General features: G+C 52.1%; 1 protein-coding gene across 12 annotated transcripts in view; it reads left to right on the forward strand.

The window, feature by feature from the left end:
- The window catches only part of METTL22 (methyltransferase 22, Kin17 lysine), a 28535-nt gene extending 11366 nt beyond the window's left edge, over positions 1-17169 (forward strand). For 7 of the 12 annotated variants that reach the window (XM_042239906.1, XM_060406068.1, XM_060406067.1 and 4 more), the window contains 6 exons: positions 2617-2688; positions 4077-4370; positions 4752-4832; positions 5017-5119; positions 6219-6387; positions 7546-7656. In XM_042239906.1, coding sequence (XP_042095840.1) covers positions 2617-2688; positions 4077-4370; positions 4752-4832; positions 5017-5119; positions 6219-6387; positions 7546-7623 — 797 coding nt within the window. In that variant the 3' untranslated portion in view covers positions 7624-7656. Of the gene's footprint in view, positions 1-2616; positions 2689-4076; positions 4371-4751; positions 4833-5016; positions 5120-6218; positions 6392-7484 lie in introns of all 12 variants that reach the window. The other 5 variants (XM_042239909.2, XM_042239907.2, XM_042239910.1 and 2 more) reach the window with 5 other exon arrangements.
- Positions 17170-18873: the final 1704 nt, after the last annotated feature.

The raw sequence follows: 18873 nt of genomic DNA on the forward strand, positions 1-18873 counted from the left end.
TATATATATTCAGTGCCTTATCCTGTCAAAAATGTCAGAAAATAGAAAGCACATTTTCCGTTGTCATTAAAAGTTACTTATAAATAACTTTTAATGGCTGATTCATGTCAGTATATGGCCAAAACTACTATAATATTAAAAAGAAATTAGCCTCCAATTAAAATAAATTAATTTTTAAGAATTAACTTTTAATGATCAAGCTGTATTTCATCTCCCTTTTTTTTTTTTAACCATTCTCCTATTGCTAGACATTTGGTTGTTTTCATTTGGTATGGTTGTTGTTGGGTTTTTTTTTTTTTTGCTTTTCCTTTGTACTGCAACCAATACCTTTTTGCATCTTCGGTTGATAATCCTTAAAGCAGATTCCTGGGAGTGAGTGGGACCTTTCTTAAGCTTTGATGTAAGTGTGTTAGTCACTCAGTCGTGTCTTACTCTGCCACCCCATGGACTATAGCCTACCAGGCTTCTCTGTCCATGGAATTCTCTAGACAAGAATACTGGAGTGGGTTGCCGTGCCCTCTTCCAGGGGATCTTCCCAACCCAGGGATCAAACCTAGGTCTCTTGCATTGCAAGCAGATTCTTTACCATCTGAGCCACCAGGGAAGCCTGTATTTAATGTACTTAATAATTGCTTTTTAAAAGTTCTATTTTGAAATAATGTTAGATTCACACAGAAGTTGCTAGAATAGTACAGAAAGTGCCATGCACCCTCCGCCCAACTCCCACCATGATAACATCAGGGATCACACCCACAAACTGACCCAGGGCAGTACTACCAGCTGCGCTCCAGACTTGGCCAGCATGCTTTCTCAGGGACAGTCTGCCAGTTTATAAGAAAGTAGGATCTCAGCAGGCTATTATTATTAATGTTACTATTTTTTAAATCTTTAGTAGCCGCTAGGCAGAAAGTGGTGTCTGCTGACGTGCTTTGCATTTCATCAGATTTTTAGTTTATGTTTCTGTGGCGCCCATCTTTTGCATCTGAGCTGAGAAAGGGGAAGCCTGGGAGGCAGGCGTCCTGCTCAGATACCCTGCGTCAGCCACTGGTCAGGAGTCTGCAGTGAGGCCCCTCTGTGGCTCCTTGGCAATTGGGTATAAATGGCCGGTGAACTTCACAGAGTCAAGCCACCAAGCAGCGCCCAAGGGCTGTGCTCACACCTGGAGCCTGACAGCGGCATCTCATCTCTTAGTGATTATCTTCCCCTTGAGAGGGTATGCATGCAGGCAGCATATTACAGTTAGTAAGGCCTTTTCGTGAGCGCCAGCACCTGCAAGCTCACAGCGACCCCAGGCAGCCTGTCACCATCCCCTCTTTCCAAGCGGGAGGTGTTGAGGTCAGGTGGCTGGCCCACAGTCACCCGGGGAGCCCCCTCGGGGCCGACTGAGGGGTGGAGGGTGGAGGCAGCCCCAGGGCTCTGGGTCTCCCTCCCCCACTCAGCCAGCACTGCTCCTCTCGAATCTGCTTGGCACGTTAGAATCGCACACGAGAATCCCACACGAGATGTTCTGACAGAAGTACCATAAAGGCGTAAAAAGTGCTGACCCAGTCCTGTGCTGCCAGGCACATCCCTCAGTGTTCTCTGCTCCTAGAGCCCCGGAAGCAGGGACAGGGCTTCCCACACCCCCACCACCCCCAGGCCCCGCACTGTTCCTGGGGTGAGATAGTGGTCCAGGCCCAGGGAGGTCTGGGGTGGGGGACAGCAAGGAGTGCTCTATGGCTGCAGGGAGCCCAGGAGAAATAGTCACAAGGCTTCCGGTGCCCTCCACATGCTCACTCTCCTGATTGAAGGTTAATTTGAGCAAAGCACTGCCCTGGCCCGCTTCCAGGGCTCACTGAGCTACAGCTCAGTTCTGCTCAAGTGGCGGGAAGCCCTGCCTGGTCAGAGCCAGCAGGCGGGTGGGGAGATGCGATGGTGGCGACAGTGAGTCGGGCCCTGGGGCGTGGCCGTCAGCCCACTGACTTTGCTGTGTCCCCACCAGTCACATCCAGACGCCCTCCTGGCTCATCCGTCTTCCGGGGCATGAAAGAGCGAGCCTTGATTTGGAGTCAGAGACACTTGGGTTCAGGCTTTCGTGATGGTCTAAGGATCCGCTAAGGATCCTGCCAATGCAGGGGACACAGGTTCAATCCCTGGTCCGGGAAGATCCCACATGCCGCAGAGCAGGTTAAGCCCCGGGCACCACAGCTACTGAGCCCATGCTCTAGAGATACTTGGGTTCTACTCCCAGCCATGGCTCCACCCAACCACATGACTCTGCTCCAGCCACTTTGTCTGTGATGAGGGACCGTGACACCAGCTCAGGGTCATTAGATCAAGGGTAGACTCGGGGAGCGTGTGTGTTTCATGAGCTCTGAAGATGCTGGAAGCTCTCATTTCTCCTCTCTGGAGTACAGAGTCTGCCCCACAAGGACAATCTTCTCTAAGGAAGAGATCATAAGAAGGAGCCTTAAGGTGAGCATACTTCATTTTGGCATAAAACACACGGGAGGAGCGTTGGTTTCCATTTTGCACGTCTCTGCCGCTGGGCTGTGGACAGGAGCTCTCTGCAAGCCAGAGCACGGAGGTGAAGGGCCATCGCGGCTGGCACTTCATGGCTGCCCTCTCTCTCCCCAGATGTCGGTGCAGACCTCTTGGCTATGTGCCAGCGAAACATCGCCCTCAACAGCCATCTGCTCGCCTCTGGAGGTGAGGCCTGGTGGGTCCCTGCCCCGGGGAGGGGCTCCTCTGGCAGGTGGGGCAGACACCCAGAACTGGGGCACCGGGAGGCGGGGTTCTGCCCACACCCGTGGACGCTCCAGACAGTGGAGGGAGCGGAGGTCCTGGCCTCGTGTCCCTGCAGGTGCGCCGTGGCTCTGTCCTTCGTCCTCTCTGCCCCCGCCTCCGCTCTCTCCTCCCCGCAGGCCACGAGGCCCCTGCCGGGGCTCCCCAGCTCCTTGTCTGACCGCGTCCCTCCCCGCTGAGCATCTTTCAGGGGCAAAGTCTGAGCTCCTCCTCTGGCTCCAGACTCCCTGCTCTGGCCCAGCCAACTCCTGCCCCCTCTCCTGACAGCCGCACCGTCCAGCCCTCCGCCCAGTGAGCCACAGACTCACCTCACACGCCCTTCTTTCTGCCTGGGGTGCCCCCCTGCCCCATCGGCCTGACCACCCGAAAGAAGAAGCTGCTGATGGAGGCACACCCCTCCCTCACACAGCCGGGGGGATTTCCCAGACTCGGACAGGGTCAGCCGGTCCTACAGGCTTCAGACCCTTCAGAGATTGCCCGTCGTTCTTGGAGCAGAGACGCGGCTCCTTTGCTCGTCTGTGGGGTCTGGTCCCTGCCCACTGGCAGTCCCTATCCTACCTCCACTCCAGACATCCTGGCCTGGCTGGAGACTTGGTGCCCTCGGGGCCTTTGTTTGGCTCTTTCCTCCTGTCTGTTTCCCTTCCCTCTGCCTCCTGTCGGTTCCTAATCGGGCTCAGGCCTCCAGCAAGGTCACAGTCCCCTCACAGACTCCCCTTTTCACCCTGAGCCATTGTGTTTGGACATCTGTCCGTGTGACTAGTTGATAGGGATCTGCCATTCCACTAGAGCTCCCGCCCCTGAGGGCAGGGCCCCGTCTGTGGTGGGCCCTGTGTGTCGTGTTTGCTGAGCACCCAGGACAGAGCAGGCCTGGAAGGGAGGAGCATGCATAAAACACCTCTTTCTGGAAGGCCTCCCTGACACCCCATCCACACGAGAGCCGCTCTCCTCCCTTGCACCTGGTACGTCCTTTTCATATCAGCGTCTGCTGCCTGCTGGTCTCCTGGAACAGGGACGTGCCCCACAAGACTGCTCCCTGGGCCAGCACCAGGCCTGACGGTTAACGTGAAAAGGGTGGGGTGGGGGACTTCCCTGATGGTCCAGTGGTTACTACTCCATGCTTCCACCGCTGGGGCCCCAAGTTCAGTCCTCGGTCAGGAAACCAAAGTCCCACAAGCCACACAGCATAACCAAAGAAAAATAGTGGGACGGGTGGACCGTGAGGTGAGATGTGAGGCTCATCTTCCCTAACTGTGCTCAGAGTTTGGGGGATTCCACTTGCGCTTGTTTTGCAGGCGGTGTGGTTAAGGTCAAGGAGCTGGACTGGCTGAGAGACGACCTCTGCACGGGTGCGTGGCCTCCTCGCTCGGGCCCCCGTTCGTGGCTCCTCGCGCCGCCTCGAGGCCATCTGCTGTGTGGCCTTGACTGGCCAGCAGGGTCCTGTGTCCACTGGCTGATGAGCAGCAGCTGCCCACCTGGCTGCCGCACGCCAGGCGGCCCACACTCGTTCTGTCGTTCGGACTCACAGCATCACCGTCCCGTCTGTCCCGTAGTCCCTGGGTCACGGGGGAACACGGGTGCTCAGCAAGGTGCGGCGCCTGCCCAGGGTCACAGGCACCGGCCAGGCAGGGTGCGAACCCAAGTCTGTGACCTTGGGGACTGAGACCATTTGCCTCCAGGAGTCAGGGTCACACAGCGAGTCCACGGGGCCAGGAGTGCCACGGATGGAGGGGCAGCCCCTGTTCTGTTCAGGCTGCCGGCCGAGGCAACAGGTCAGGCCCCTCGTGGCTGAGGCAGGCCCGGCAGAACCTCCTGCTGGGACTCAGGGCAGGGCTTCCCCGGGGGTGCCCACTGCACCCAGCCTCACCCACTCCGGTTTCTTCTCATAAAGCTTACTTCAGTCCATCTTGGTGAGAACTGGTGGCCCACAGAGCAAGAGCTGAGCCCACGGTGTCCTTCCATTTCCACAGACCCCGAGGTCCCCTTCAGCTGGTCCAAGGAGGACATCTCCCACCTGTACAGCCACACCACCATCCTGCTGGCGGCCGAAGGTGAGGGCGCCTCTGCCTCTCTGCACGTGGTCCTCGGGGGGTGGTCCTTGGGTGGTTCCACCACGCTCCTGCTGCTTCCCTTCTGAGCTGCGACTGTTCACATCCATACAGATTCCATCCAGGGGTCCTTGGGATGCGCTTAGGGATCCTCCTCCCTGACGTTTGCCTGTTTTCTTCCTCTCAGTGTTTTACGACGATGACCTAACTGATGCTGTGTTTAAAACCCTTTCCCGACTGGCCCACAAGCTCAAGAATGCCTGCACTGCCATCCTCTCGGTGGAGAAGAGGTAAGCTCCGTGCGGGCCAGGCCCCCCTCGCCTCCCAGATGCATCCATCCGTGTTGTCCTCCCTTTCTCATCCAGCGCCTGCTGTCCCTGACGTGCGCAGCCGCGTGTGACCCCTCACTCAGCAGCGTGTGTGCGGCTCTACCACCCCCATCGCACAGCCACAGCGGGGGGGCTGAGATCTCAGGCTGGAGCTCCGAGGACCCGTCCAGGCCCCACCGGGCAGTGGGCATCCGGGAGCCTGGATGCATGGCCTCTGCGCTCGCCGAGACGCTGCCCGTCTGTGCCCTGGGCCCCTGTCCGCGCTGGCTGCACTCACAGCCCCTCCAGGGCGTTTCCCCCGGGACGTCCTGACACACTAGGGCTCCCGTTGCGGGAGTGACTCTCACGGTGGATGCAGCACGGGGCCCGCTACACACATTTTCCTCTAATTCATAAGCTGCTGCTGCTGCTGCTAAGTCGCTTCAGTTGTGTCCGACTCTGTGCGACCCCATCCCTGGGATTCTCCAGGCAAGAACACTGGAGTGGGTTGCCATTTCCTTCTCCAATGCATGAAAGTGAAGTTGCTCAGTTGTGTCCAACTCTTAGCGACCCCATGGACTGCATCCCACCAAGCTCCTCTGTCCATGGGGTTTTCCAGGCAAGAGTACTGGAGTGGGGTGCCATTGCCTTCTCCTAATTCATAAGCTAGCCCCCAGCTATCCTGAAGGCAGTTTAGAATCGATAGCAGAAGTCAAAACCGAGCAGACTGACTGACCCCGTAGTTCAGCTTCTAGAACTGGCCCTGTGGCAGCAATCGCAGCCAGGCACAGAGCCATCCAGTTGGGTATGGCTGCTCCAGCAGCTTTTACACGATGAGGCCCAGGACTCCCTCCTGCTTGGTCCCCATGACCTGTGGCACCTCGTGGACCCGATTACTTGGTTTGAACGTGGACATCTGCCCCTCCCCTCTGAGCCCCGTCCTTCGTGGATGAGTGGAGGTGGTCGCTAACCCTTCTCCCTGGCTTCCTGCTCAGCACGCAGCCCCGCTCGATTAAAGTCCAGCGGGACGAGAGGGACTGAAAGCGCCAGGGGTGACAGCTCGCTCTCCGGTTGTGCACAGGCTGAACTTCACACTGAGGCACCTGGATGTCACGTGCGAGGCCTACGACCACTTCCGCGCGTGGCTGCAGCGTCTGGAGGGGCTGGCCGGCGGGCGCCTGCGCTTCGCAGTGGAGCCGGTGGACGCCACGTTCCCGCAGCTCCTGGTGTACGAGCGCATCCAGCAGCTGGTAGGTGCGCATGCCAGCGCCGGGCCGCCGGCTCTGGGTGAGGCTGTGGGTTGCGGGCACGGGAGGCGATGAGCCAGCATCCGGATCAGGCCCAGCCCGAGCTCTCCTGGCTGATCGCTGCCATGGGCCCTCCTGGTCTGGCGAGGACCCTCTGGGTGAATGGTCACCCGGCTTTAGGGCACATCGTTTCCCTGTGGGCTGTGCGGACTCCAGGGGAAGCCGGCAGGCAGGGGAGGGGGTGCTTGGCTGGGCTGAAGACGAGAGTTGACGGCCACTCTTCACTGTGAAAGTGTGTGGCCTTCTAACTGTGGCAGGCGGGGTCCTCTCAGGGGGCCTCTGAGCTGTCACCCTGATGACAGGGCCAGGTGCTGGCTGGGTCCCCGCCTGGGCAAGGTGAGTTCCCGTGGGAAATGGCAGCTGGGTGTCCTCGGTCCCTCAGTCGTGTCCGACTCTGTGTGACCCCATGGACTATAACCCACCAGGCTCCTCTGTCCTTGGGATTCTCCAGGCGAGAATATTGGAGTGGACAGCCTCTCCCTTCTCCAGCAGATCTCCCTGACCCAGCGATTAAACCCAGGTCTCCCGCATGGCAGGCAGATTCTTTCCCAGGGAAGCCCGGGTTAACCCTACAGACACGTTGCTTCCTATGATGGTTTTAAAATCAGCACTGGGGGAACATTTGGAAAGTGTAAAATCCCCGTAAAAATCCCTTAAAATGCCCAGGAGCTGAATTCGTAGAAGTCCCAAGGGCTTTCGTTCCCTTGGCCCCTCGTCTGCAGCCGCCCTTTCTCTGGGCCTGTGAAGACCAGGCCTGGCTCCCAGGAGGAGGGGTCCTGCTCGGCTCCCCCTCGGCCTGTCCCACCAGCAAGCACAGCACTGGGCACGCTGCCCCCAGAAGCAGGAGCTGTGTGACCTGCTGCCGTCCTGGCCCCTTAGACCAGGGGCAGCCTCAGCCTCTCAGATCCGTGTCAGGACTCGGCATGCATCTCCTCCATGGAAGAGCCCAGAGCCGTCAGAGGGGGCGCCTGCTCTCCCAGTAGCTTCAACGCTGCCCAGTGTTCGCATCTTGTTGGGCCTTCTCTTTTGCCAATTTACAGCCCTTTGTGAAACTAAAGTCTCGTTTGCTCACCTGGGAATCCGTCCCTCCGTTTGCTGCAGGAACTCTGGAAGATCTTTGTGGAACCAGTAACGGACCCCACCGTGTCTGTAGACACAGCTTCTCAACCATTCTCATGACATTTCTAATAAAATTGAAAGCTCACAAAGTCATGTGCTTGAGAATTTTATCATTGATTTTTTATCATTTAAAAACTACAGTAAATGGATCTTCTATGACGCAATACAGTTTAAACTCTTCATAACCCAAATTGGAGCAGATGTAAAAGCCGCGCCTGGCTGCCCAGGGTCCGGGCCCCCACAACCATCTGCCGCGTGGGCGTCTCCCTTCCTCAGCCTGGGCTGGCCCCCCCTTCTCTCCACTGTGTGTCCCCTGCGCAGGTGCCTGTCTCTGTGGTCTTTAACCCGCTTCCCTGAGCCTCTGCTGCATCTCACCCCTCACCCTGTCATCCCCGCTCCTCCCACCCCCGCTCTCCCTCCTTCTCTCTCCTGCTTTCCAGTTTGAGTCCCACCTTCCCTCCCCGCGGTCCTCTCCCCCCATCCCTTCGACACTCCTGCACACTGTCCACACCCCGCCCCGGGTGAGCACGGCCCCATCCTGATGCCCTTCCAGCTCCAGCCCAGCCTCCCCCGCCCATGTCACTGCCCCCCAAGCACAGGTCCCATTTCTGTCCTGACACGGTGAGCCAGGCTTCTCAGGTCTTGATTCCTTTCATTTTCCCAACCACTCTACTCTAGTAAGTCAGCAGCCTGGTTAGACCGACCCATTTAATGGTTAAGAAGACTAAGGCTGTTGAAGGGGAAAAGTCTCCGTGAAATCAGAGACTTGTTTGTCTTACACACCAATACATTGTTACTGTCTGACCCTGGCCCAAAGCAGGGGCTCAGTGCACTTTATGGAATTAATTGTTCAGAGAAATTGTTGCTTAGGATGGTGTTTTTCACTTGCGGGTGCTCTTGCTTCCAGGGGCACTTGGCTAAGTTTGGAAACATTTTGGGTTGTCACACCGCGGGGAGATGGGTGCCCCCGGCCAAGGAGGCTGCTAAACATCCCATACCACAGGACAGTCCCCGCAGCAAAGAACAGTCTAGCCCAAAAATGGTAGTGGTGCCAAGGTGGAGAAACCGTGGCCTGGAAGAAGAGCATCAGCTACTTTAGGAAAGAAAAACGGGCCTCGGTTGAACCTGCCATGAAGGCGACGCAGAAGAATGAGTCTCAGCCCTTCCCACAGGGAGTGGAAGGAGATGTACACGCACCATCTCTAAGTCTTACCAAGACCTTGAGAGACAGAAGGATCCCTGTTTTAAATGTGAGAAATCTGAAGTTCAGAGAGGTTAAGCAACTTGCCCACCACCACACTGCTACCATGTGGCAGAGTCAGGCTCCCAGCAGGCCCGTGCTCGCCCCTCATCCCCAGTGTGGTGCCCAGACCAGCAGCCCTGGCAGTGCCATCTCCTGGGAGCCTGTTAGACATATAGCAGCAAGCCCAGCCCAGACCCGAGTCAGACCTGCATTGACAAGACCCCGGGCAATTTGTGAACACAGAGGTTTGAGAAGCCTAGCCTTTGAGATTTTACCCTTTTCCAAGTTCCTATACACAAAAAAACTTCTCTGATTATTAATCAGCTATACCCCAATACAAAATGTTTTCAATATTAAAAAAATTAAATTTTTAAAAATAAATTTAAAATTGTGAAAAAAGAAAAAACTTCCCTGATTGACTTGCCATAATCAAGCAGAGTAGCAGATCAAGATAGGATTCATTTATATTTTGATATGGATTTCTGATATAATTCCACAGTGATAAGAGAACAGACTCTGTATAATTTCAATACCTTTAGACCATGAAGTTTTTGCACCTTGTTTTATGTCCCTGGATATGTTCCAGTGTCTCCTGGTTTGTAGTCTATGGGAACTTGAATTTGTGTCTTACTGTTGTGTGAAAATTGTATAAATCTTAATTATGTGGAATTGGTTCATGGTGCTTTTCAGGTCTACTATATCCTACTTTTCTGTCTATTCTAATAGTTTTTGAGAGTTTGATATTGAAACTCCAACTAAAAATCTTAATTTATCTACTTAAATAATTGTAATATATAATGGAACTATATGTAACTTGAAGAGGAAATAACCTCTTGATGAAAGTGAAAGAGGAGAGTGAAAAGGCCAGCTTAAAACTCAGTCTTTAAAAACTAAGATCATGGCATCCAGTCCCATCAACTCATGGTGAATAGAAGGGGAAAAGGTGGAAGCAGTGATGGATTATCTCTTCTTGGGCTCTAAAATCACTGCAGATGGTGACTGCAGCCATGAAATCAGAAGACAACTGCTGCTTGAAAGAAGAGCTATGGCAAACCTAAAAAGCAAAGACATCACTTATCTGACAAAGGTCCATGGTCCTTTCCAGTTAGTCATGCATGGATGTGAGAGTTGGACCACAAAGAAGGCAGATCACTGAAGAATTGATGCTTTGAAATTGTCGTGCTGGAGAAGACTCCTGAGAGTCCCTTGGACTGCAAGGAGATCCAACCAGTCCATCCTAAAGGAAATCAACAATGACTATTCATTGGAAGGACTGATGCTGAAGCTGAAACTCCAATCCGTCAGCCACCTGATGCAAAGAACTGACTCATTGGAAAAGACTTTGATGCTGGGAAAGATTGAGGGCTGAAGAGAGTGACAGAGGATGAGATGGTTGGATGGCATCACCAATTCAATGGACATAAACTTGGGCAAACTCCGGGAGATGGTGAGGGATAGGGAGGCCTGACATGCTGCCGTCCATGGCGTCGGAAAGAGTCAGACACAAATTGGTGACAGAACAATGACTTTCATCATTTAAAAAAGAGAAAAGGGGAGAAAAAAAGACAGGATTTATTAGTAATAAGTGTTCAAAACAGAGCACCACCGGTGACTTTCCCAGCACTCCTGGGGACAAGCCTATCAAGGTAACTGACACCAAGTGATAGAGTTTTCATGCCTTTCACCTGGTGCATCAGGGGACATGCTTTTATATGCAAACCACTCGGCCTGAAAGCTTCCTCTAAGTGGAGCCTGGAATTAATCTTGATTCACTATAATTCAAAGCATCATCAGATTTTCACTCGGAGTCTAAATGCACCCTTATCACCGTGTTTTACAGCTTTGTTTGAGCTTCTGGAAGTGCCTGTTTGGCAGTGATAGTTCAGAATCATCAGACCTTCAAGATGGTATATTAGGGTAGGGAATTAATCCAGGCCATTGGACTCAATTTTTTTTTTTTTTTTTGGACATATTCTAACATTTTCAGAAGATATACAGCCCAGGGAGGGGACTTGATGGTTCAGGCCTGCCTGGGAAATATTTGGTAAAACCAACAAACAGGAATGATATGGGCCCAACACTTCTCATTCTATGCATGGGAATCACCCAGGGTTTTGACAGACATAGTTTCTCAGTCCCAGGTGGGGCTCCATGCTGCAATTTAGCAGGCTCCCAGGTGACGCTGGTGCTTCTGGTCAAGGGACCACAGGTCATGCCTTCTTGAGAGCACAGACTCAGGGGTTGGGCAGATCTGGGTTCAGTCCTAGCTCTGCCATGGACCAGCCAGGTGACCTTGGACAAACGACCTAGTCTGTCTGAGCCTCAGCTTCCTCATCTGTTAAATGGTAAGACTCCCCGTCCTCATGGAGCTACTGCAAAGATAATAGTAGATAAGCTGAGGAAGACGCACCAGAAGACTTCCTGGTGGTCCAGTGGCTGAGAATTCTCCTTGCAGTGCAGGGGACACACGTTCCATCTCTGGTCAGGGAACTAAGATCCCGCGTGTCCTGGAGCAGCTAAGCCCAGATGCCACAACTGCTGAGCCTGAGCACCACAACTAGAGTTGTTCCCATCTGATTCAATTCCACATGCCACAGCTGAGACCTGACACAGTTGAATAATTAGTTAAATATATATTTTTTAAATTTTTTAAAAAAGATGAACCGGGGAAGTTTTCACTAGATGGCAGGTATTGGCCCAATGCAGGCTTGTTGAGGTGGGAGCATTTTCAGTTTGTACACTGTGGCCTGCATGGTTTGGTCTGATTGTCCTCTTCTCTTGCTGGATGGAATCACCGAGAGCCATCTCTTCCTATCTGTGTCAGTAAAAGAGGTCCTGGGAATTCCTGGGTAGCCCAGTTGTTAGGACTCCATGCTTTCACTGCCATGACCCGGGTTCAGTCCCTGGTGGGAGAATGAAGATCCTGAAAACCAAGCTGTGCGACCAGAAAAAAATCCAGACACAATAGCTGGACATAGAGCAAATCTGAAAAGTCACATTATACAGACCTGCCTAAAATCCCAGGCTCCACATTACACACAAAAGTCACTTTGGAGGACTTGGGTGGCCTTTAGAGGAGGAACAGGCAAGTCACCCTCGACGCTGCTGGTAGGGGAACCTGCTTTCTGGGGAAACGATCTTGGGGTTCAGGTATCTCATACAGTAGCAGTGGCCCCCGAACTTTTGGCACCAGGGTTGGGTTTCATGGAACAAAATTTTTCCACAGACTGAGGTAGTGGGCAAGGGGTGGGGGCTTAGATGGTTTGGGGAGGAATCAAGTACGTGACATTTGTTGTGCACTTCATTTTTCTATTATGATTACATCAGCTCCCCCTGAGATCATCAGGCGTCAGTGCCCGGAGGTCAGGGACCCCCGTCACACAGGGTGGAGCTGAAGTGGGATGTCGTGTCTGCCCACCCGTGGTGAGACCCTCATGTGTGGGGCTGACCGTGCACCAGCAGGCCGATCCTGGCTCTCTGTGACTGGCATAAAGCTCCTTACAGGAGCCCCAGCTCACTGGTCTCTGTCAAGGTGATCCTTAGGCATCTGGGCGCTCAAGTGCAGCAGCCGTCCAGGGCGCCCCAGCACTGATCTCCTGAGGAGATGACGGTGCTGTGCGTGCTGGGTTCCCTGCCCCGCAGCCTTCTAGAAAGCCACACAAGAGTGGTATTAGATCTCAGGAGCGTGACTGCAGGGTCAAACCCCACCTCAGCCACTAGACCAGCACACGGGCTCAGGTGCTGAGCAGGCGGTCACCCCACAGATGAGGGAAGAAGGCAGCAGTTCACCCCTGGTCCCAGCAAGAACCTGGGAGAGGCCCCACATTCGGGGCCGTTTCCCGTCTGGCATGGTGGTGCAGTGCCCCAAAGTTGGTATCTGTCAGGACTTGCAGACCTGACCCTGATTAGTGATTCTGCCCCGAAACACTGGATGGTTTTGAAGTCTGTGAACTTTCAAATGATGTTATGGTCTCCTTCTCTGTCTCTGTCCCTCTCTCTCTCTGGCTTCCCGGGTGGCTCAGCGATAAAAAATCCACCTGCAATGCAGGAGACACGGCTTCGATTCCTGGCATGGGAAGATCACCTGGAGGAGGGCATAGCAACCTGTCGGGGTCTAGCCCCAGTAGGATCTAGGGGAACCTGAAGGAAAAACAGTGTCGGCGGATGATTTAGAGAGAGAAGGAAAGAGTATTGTAGATAAGAAAATAGAGAGAAAGAGGCTGATATTCTTTGGTTTACACAGAAAGCTAATAAAGTCTTAGAAGCTCAGGCAGATAAGTGAATGCAGGGAGCCTCTATGCTCCAAGGGATCAGCCTGAAAAAGAGAGGGAAAGGAGAGAGAGAGAGGGAGAGAGAGAGAGAATGATTGACGTGGGGAGACCAAGCTGCTTCAGTGAGCGAGGCCCATTTTTTTTTTAATTTTTAAAAGGGTCTTTTATACCTTTACTTGTACATAGAGGGAAATGAAAGATGCAAAGTCATACAGAGTCAGCCCAAACATTACATCTGTTTGGTCTTTATCGAAACCAGGATTTTTTCTGCAAAACTTTCCCATAGACAATGTTGTGTACATTATCTTCTGGCTTTGGAGGCCTGTGGACATTTTATGACCCTCTTTTGATAAAGGCTGTTCAACCAGAAAACTTATTTTTCCTTGAAATGTTTTTTCTTTATATTTCTAATCTATGTCAACCTTAGAAAGTATTAAACAAGTTACATTTTTCACAGAGCAAAGGTGCAATGAGTTACAAGAAAGAACCAATTAGCTCAAAAGTCTGATGTGGTTAATTTCAAGGCTACACTTGTTTTTCTTACTTTCCAACTATGTTAACTAATGCACTGCCAGGTGCACCGTGGATAAGAGATACGGGAACTTAGCAACAAGCATTGGCCCAATAATGAAATCCTACACCAGCACTACTCTAATAACTTTTAACTCTTTAAAAGGCTCTATGTTTTAAGCTTTCCGTGCCTCTCACAGTTATGAGGCTGTAAATAATCATATGTGTAGCTGCAAGAGTCTGGATATACCTGCCAAGCAAGCTAGAATGCTAACAGAGGGGGTTTGATTTGAAATATTTTTCTCATGTCCAAGAGACTTATTAGCTATAGCCCTAAGTTGATTTTCTCCAGAGAAAGGTGGTCAGGGATTAGCCCCCTGTTAATGTCAGAGGAGTTGGTGAAAGTCATTAAATGGTAAAACAGACAGATTCTGGTTTTGGGGTAGATGCTCCAGAAAGCCTAGGGAGCCCATTGGGTCCTGAAGTCTTGCTTAACAGTTTTCTTCCACATGACCTTGCCATGGGTGGGATCTCCCATGATGGCTCCCGACAGCAACCCACTCCAGACTTCTTGCCTGGAGAATCCCATGGACAGAGCAGCCTGGTGGGCTACATACAGTCCAAAGGGTTGCAAAGAGTCGGACACAACTGAACAACTAGGCATGCACCCAGGCAAGGTCTCTCTACCAGCAGACTGAGAAATCAGCCTGCTGGCTTTGTGCATTTTAACCCTCAGTTAAAACCACAGATTTCCCTGGTGGTCCGGTGGCTAAGACTTGGAACTCCCAATGCTGGGGTGGGGCGGGATGAGGCGGGGGCAGGTTTGATCCCTGGTCAGGGAGCTAGATCCCACATGCCACAACTAAGGGCCTGCATGCCATAACTAAAGATTTAGCATGCTGCAACAAAGACCCAGCACAGCCAAATAAAATATTTCTAAAAAAAATAAAACCGCAAAGGGCGAGGGCAGCCCTTCAGACCAAAAAGAGACCTGTGGGCTTGGGTGATGGAAGCAGCCCTAAATGCTCAGTCCTCTGTCCCCTCACAGGCACTCTTCTCATCAAAACAGTCTGGTACCCGGGGACTGTGATTTCTGTGCTGATCAGAAAATATTGATGGATGATTGGAAAGAGCATAGGAATCAGAGAAACAATCCCACCATTGATGATCTCACCCATAGGAATAAACCAGTGAAGTGCAGTGGACAAATGAATTAATGGAATAAATCAGTCTCTGTTGATTGATAGATGCCTGATCCAAATGGGTCTTGAGTTTGTTTCCCATAGGGAAAGCTTGCTGGTTTTAAGCAGCAGAGTTATAATGATTAAAATCTAACTTTATTCTTAAGCTGCCCTCTGTATTATGTGTGCGCGTGTGTGTTAGTCACTCAGTCATGTCTGACTCTTCAAGACCCCCATGAACTGTAGCTCACCAGGCTCCTCTGTCCATGAAATTCTCCAGGCAAGAATACTGGAGTGGGTTGCCATTCCCTTCTGCAGGGGATCTTCCCAACCCAGAGATGCAGTCCAGGTCTCCCACATGGCAGACAGATTCTTTACGATCTGAGCCACCAGGGAAGCCTGTCCCACGTTGTAAAACCTTAATTAATTAGAACTCAACCCACTAAACATGCTTCCCCATCACTTCCAAGGCTCAAGCCACTGGGGACATTATTAAGCATATGCTTATTATTATTATATGCCTATGCTTATTATTAAGCATAATATGGGGACTTGAAAAAAGTTCATAGCACAGAAGTCCCTAAACACCTGGGGAGTGAGGAGCCACCTAAAAAGATGGTGACCTCAGAGCCTGAGAAAGCCTGAGACAGGACTTCCCTGGTGGACCAGTGGTAAAGACTCCCTCTTCCAGTGCAGGGGGCACAGGTTCAAGCCCTGGTAAGGGAATTAAGATCCCACATGCTGCAAGGTGCAGCCAAAATAAATAAAGAGAACTCTTTAAGTTAAAAAAAAAAAAAGTGAAGGTTGTCTTTAAAAAAGAACATGCTTTAGATAGATCGGGAGTTTAGGATTGACATGTACACGCTGCTATATTTATAATAGATGACAAGGACCTACTATATATAGCACAGAGAAAGCTGCTCAATATTCTGTAACAACCTAAATGGGAAAAAGAAATTGAAAAATAATAGATATACGTATATGTATAACTGAATCACTTTGCTCTACACCTAAAACTAACACAACATTGTTTTTCTTAATACATTTTGAAAAGTAATTAACACATACTGTTAAGAGGATGAGATGCGACAGAGAATGGGATGGTTGGATGGCATCATCGATTCAACAGACTTGAGTTTGAGCAAACTCTGGGAGATGGTGAGGGGAAGCCTGGTGTGCTGCAGTTCACGCGGTTGCAGAGAGTCAGATGAGACAGAGCAAGTGACCAACAACAACACATATTGTTAATAAGCTGTGCTCCAATATTATAAAGAAAAAAGACCTGAGTAGACTGCTCCTCTGGGAGATTCAGATGAGCGAATGAACTGCCGGGGAACCAGGGCTCCCGGGCCTCCCTGCTCGGCCCCAACCCGAGGTGACAAAGGAGTTCTGAAAGCTCCTTTTCTCCTCCCGCCTCGCCTCTGAGCAGGCCCCTGAAGGCCTTTCGCCGCGGGGTGGCGCCCCAGCCTCATGAATCGACTGCGGTGAGGCCTCCAGGACACAGTCGTCTCTCCCCTTGGCCACTGGCAGCCTCTCCCAAGCGGACCCCAAGAGTCACGGGGGGACTCTCCACCCAACCCATGCCACATTATTCGATGGCACATGAGTTCCGAGAGCAGCCAGAACCCAGCTGACCCCATACCCTAATTCAGATAAAGCCTGGCTTGCTGGTGGCTCAGATGGTAAAGAATCCGCTGACAATGTAGGAGACCCAGGTTTGATCCCTGGGTCAGGAAGATCCCTTCTGGAGAAAGAAATGGCTACCCCTCGTCTTCATGCCTGCACAAAGGAGCCTGACAAGCTAGTCTTTGGGGCCGCAAAGACTCAGACATGACTGAGCAACTAACACACCATGGCTCTCATTTATCAGCCCACCAACCCTGAACCCGTTTTAGAGGTAGGTAAGCTGAGGCTCAAAGAGCACACACAGGCTGAGGTCACACTACTCTGAAGTAATAGGAGTGGAATCTAAGCCCAGGTCTGCCTGGCTCTGTAGCCAGCATTCTTCCAATTACCCTCTTGCCCAAGGTGAGGACTGTTTTTCTGAAGGCAAGCAGGAATCCTGTGGATCAGAGACTATGTTATGATGTTGTGCTGGGATAGAGCCAAGGGTCTGAAGGCCCGGACTGAGACATGATTCTGCCTCAGGCCTTAGGAAACAGTGGACATGTGAGCCACACAGGACCATTCCTCTGGGGCCAGAGTGTCTGGACCAAGTAGTCAAGCTCAGAAATGGGTCCTGTGGGCAGATCAAGGCATTTCCAGCTTCCAACTTAACACAAAGAAAGCCTGAAGCTGATGGTTTGGGTGCAGGGGTCAGGGACAAAAGGAACTGAGCCTTCTTCCCCCTACCCTCCTCCACTGGCGGCTCCTGAAAGGCAATAAAGATTGGTGGCTAGAGGATGGCGCCTGGCGTCTGAACTAGGCTCAAGGCAGCCCAACACTCATTTCTCTGAGCCTCGATATTTGTGTCTCTTAAAGATGGTGCTTGATACATGTAAAGCATGTGGCCCACCGCCTGCTTCAGGAGAGGCACAAGAGCGGCGGCCGTCATTTTCAGCTTCATCACCACTGCCACCACCATCACCAGCATCACTCTTATTAAGTGTCCACTGTCCCATCTCGATTGACCGCCTGTCTCAGTGGGGGTTGGAAACTCCCCAAGCAGCTCATGATGTAAAACCATTTTGCCTAAGTGTTGTTTGACTGACAGGATGGGTTATTTTGGGGAGGAAAAAAAAAATCACTCGAGCTCTTGAGTGCACCATCCCTGAAAGGTTTCCACGACAACGCACCCCTGGATGTTCCAGGGGGAAGGCAGCCACGTGGGGGAAGAGCGAGAATGAAAATCAAGAGATGGGGGGGGTCCCCCCTACTCCGCCTATTTTTCTGGCTGCATTTGTGCAGCAGGATGCTTTACACAGGTTCTCTCTTTTACACCTCATCAGGACCTTCCGGGCTAAGCACTATTACATTTTCCAGATGAAGAAACTGCAATTCAAAGAGATTAAAACTTGCCCAGGGGGTGCTTTCCTGGCCATCTGGCGGTTAGGACTCTGAGATTCCACTGCAAGGGACACAGTTCGATCCCTGGTCTGGGAACTAAGATCCCACATGCTACGCAGTGTGGCAAAAAAAAAAAAAAAAAACATATATAATGTTTCCCTGGTAGCTCAATGGTAAAGAATCCGCCTGCCGATGCGGGAGACTTAAGTTTATCCCTGATTCAGGAAGATCACATGCCACGGAAGAACTAAACCCATGCACCACAACCACTGAGCCTGTGCTCTAGAGCCCAGAATCTGCAACGCCTGAAGCCCAAGTACCCAGAGCCTGTGTTCCTCCAGAGATGCTCACTGCAGTGAGCAGCCCAGCCCTGTAACTAGAGAGCAGCCTCTGCTCACCACAACTAGAGGAATGCCCTTGCAGCAACGAAGACCCAGCAAAGTCAAAAAAAAAAAAAAAAAACCACGCACACACAAGAGACTTGCCGTTTGGGGCCAGATAGCTCTTTGTTGGAGCCCGTTCGGTGCACTATGGGTACTGAGCAGCATCTCAGGCCTTTTGCACTAGCTTGCACTAGCTTCCAGCAGCACCTCCCTCCTCCCCTGCTCATGACAACCCAAACCCGCTCCAGACAGAGCCAGGCATCCCAGTTGCTGACCCTGGGCTAGGTTAATAGTCTTTCCGTACACGTGTAGGACACACTCCATCGGTAAAGCTCTGTCAGAGGACCTGCCTCCTGGGATCCCATGCAATCGTGTGACTTTGCAGTCTTTTAACGGCGAGGATCCTGGGAACTGGGGGTGAGCCCAGTGCCTGAGCCAGCAGACAGACACGGGAAATCAAGGGGAAACTCAACCGTCTAACCTCCTTGCTGGGCAGACACATCTTGCTGGGCAGTACCACCTCTTCTTATGGGCAAGGAAACAGAAATCAGGGTTTCCCAGGTGTCTCTGCAGGAAGGAATCCACCTGCCAATGCCGGAGACGCGGGTTCGATCCCTGGGTTGGGAAGATCCACTGGAGAAGGAAATGGCAACCCACTCCAGTATTCTTGCCTGGAGAATTCCATGGACAGAGGAGCCTGGCAGGCCATGGGGTCA

Source organism: Ovis aries, chromosome 24 (genome assembly GCF_016772045.2).
Source record: "Ovis aries strain OAR_USU_Benz2616 breed Rambouillet chromosome 24, ARS-UI_Ramb_v3.0, whole genome shotgun sequence".
Lineage (NCBI taxonomy): Eukaryota > Metazoa > Chordata > Mammalia > Artiodactyla > Bovidae > Ovis > Ovis aries.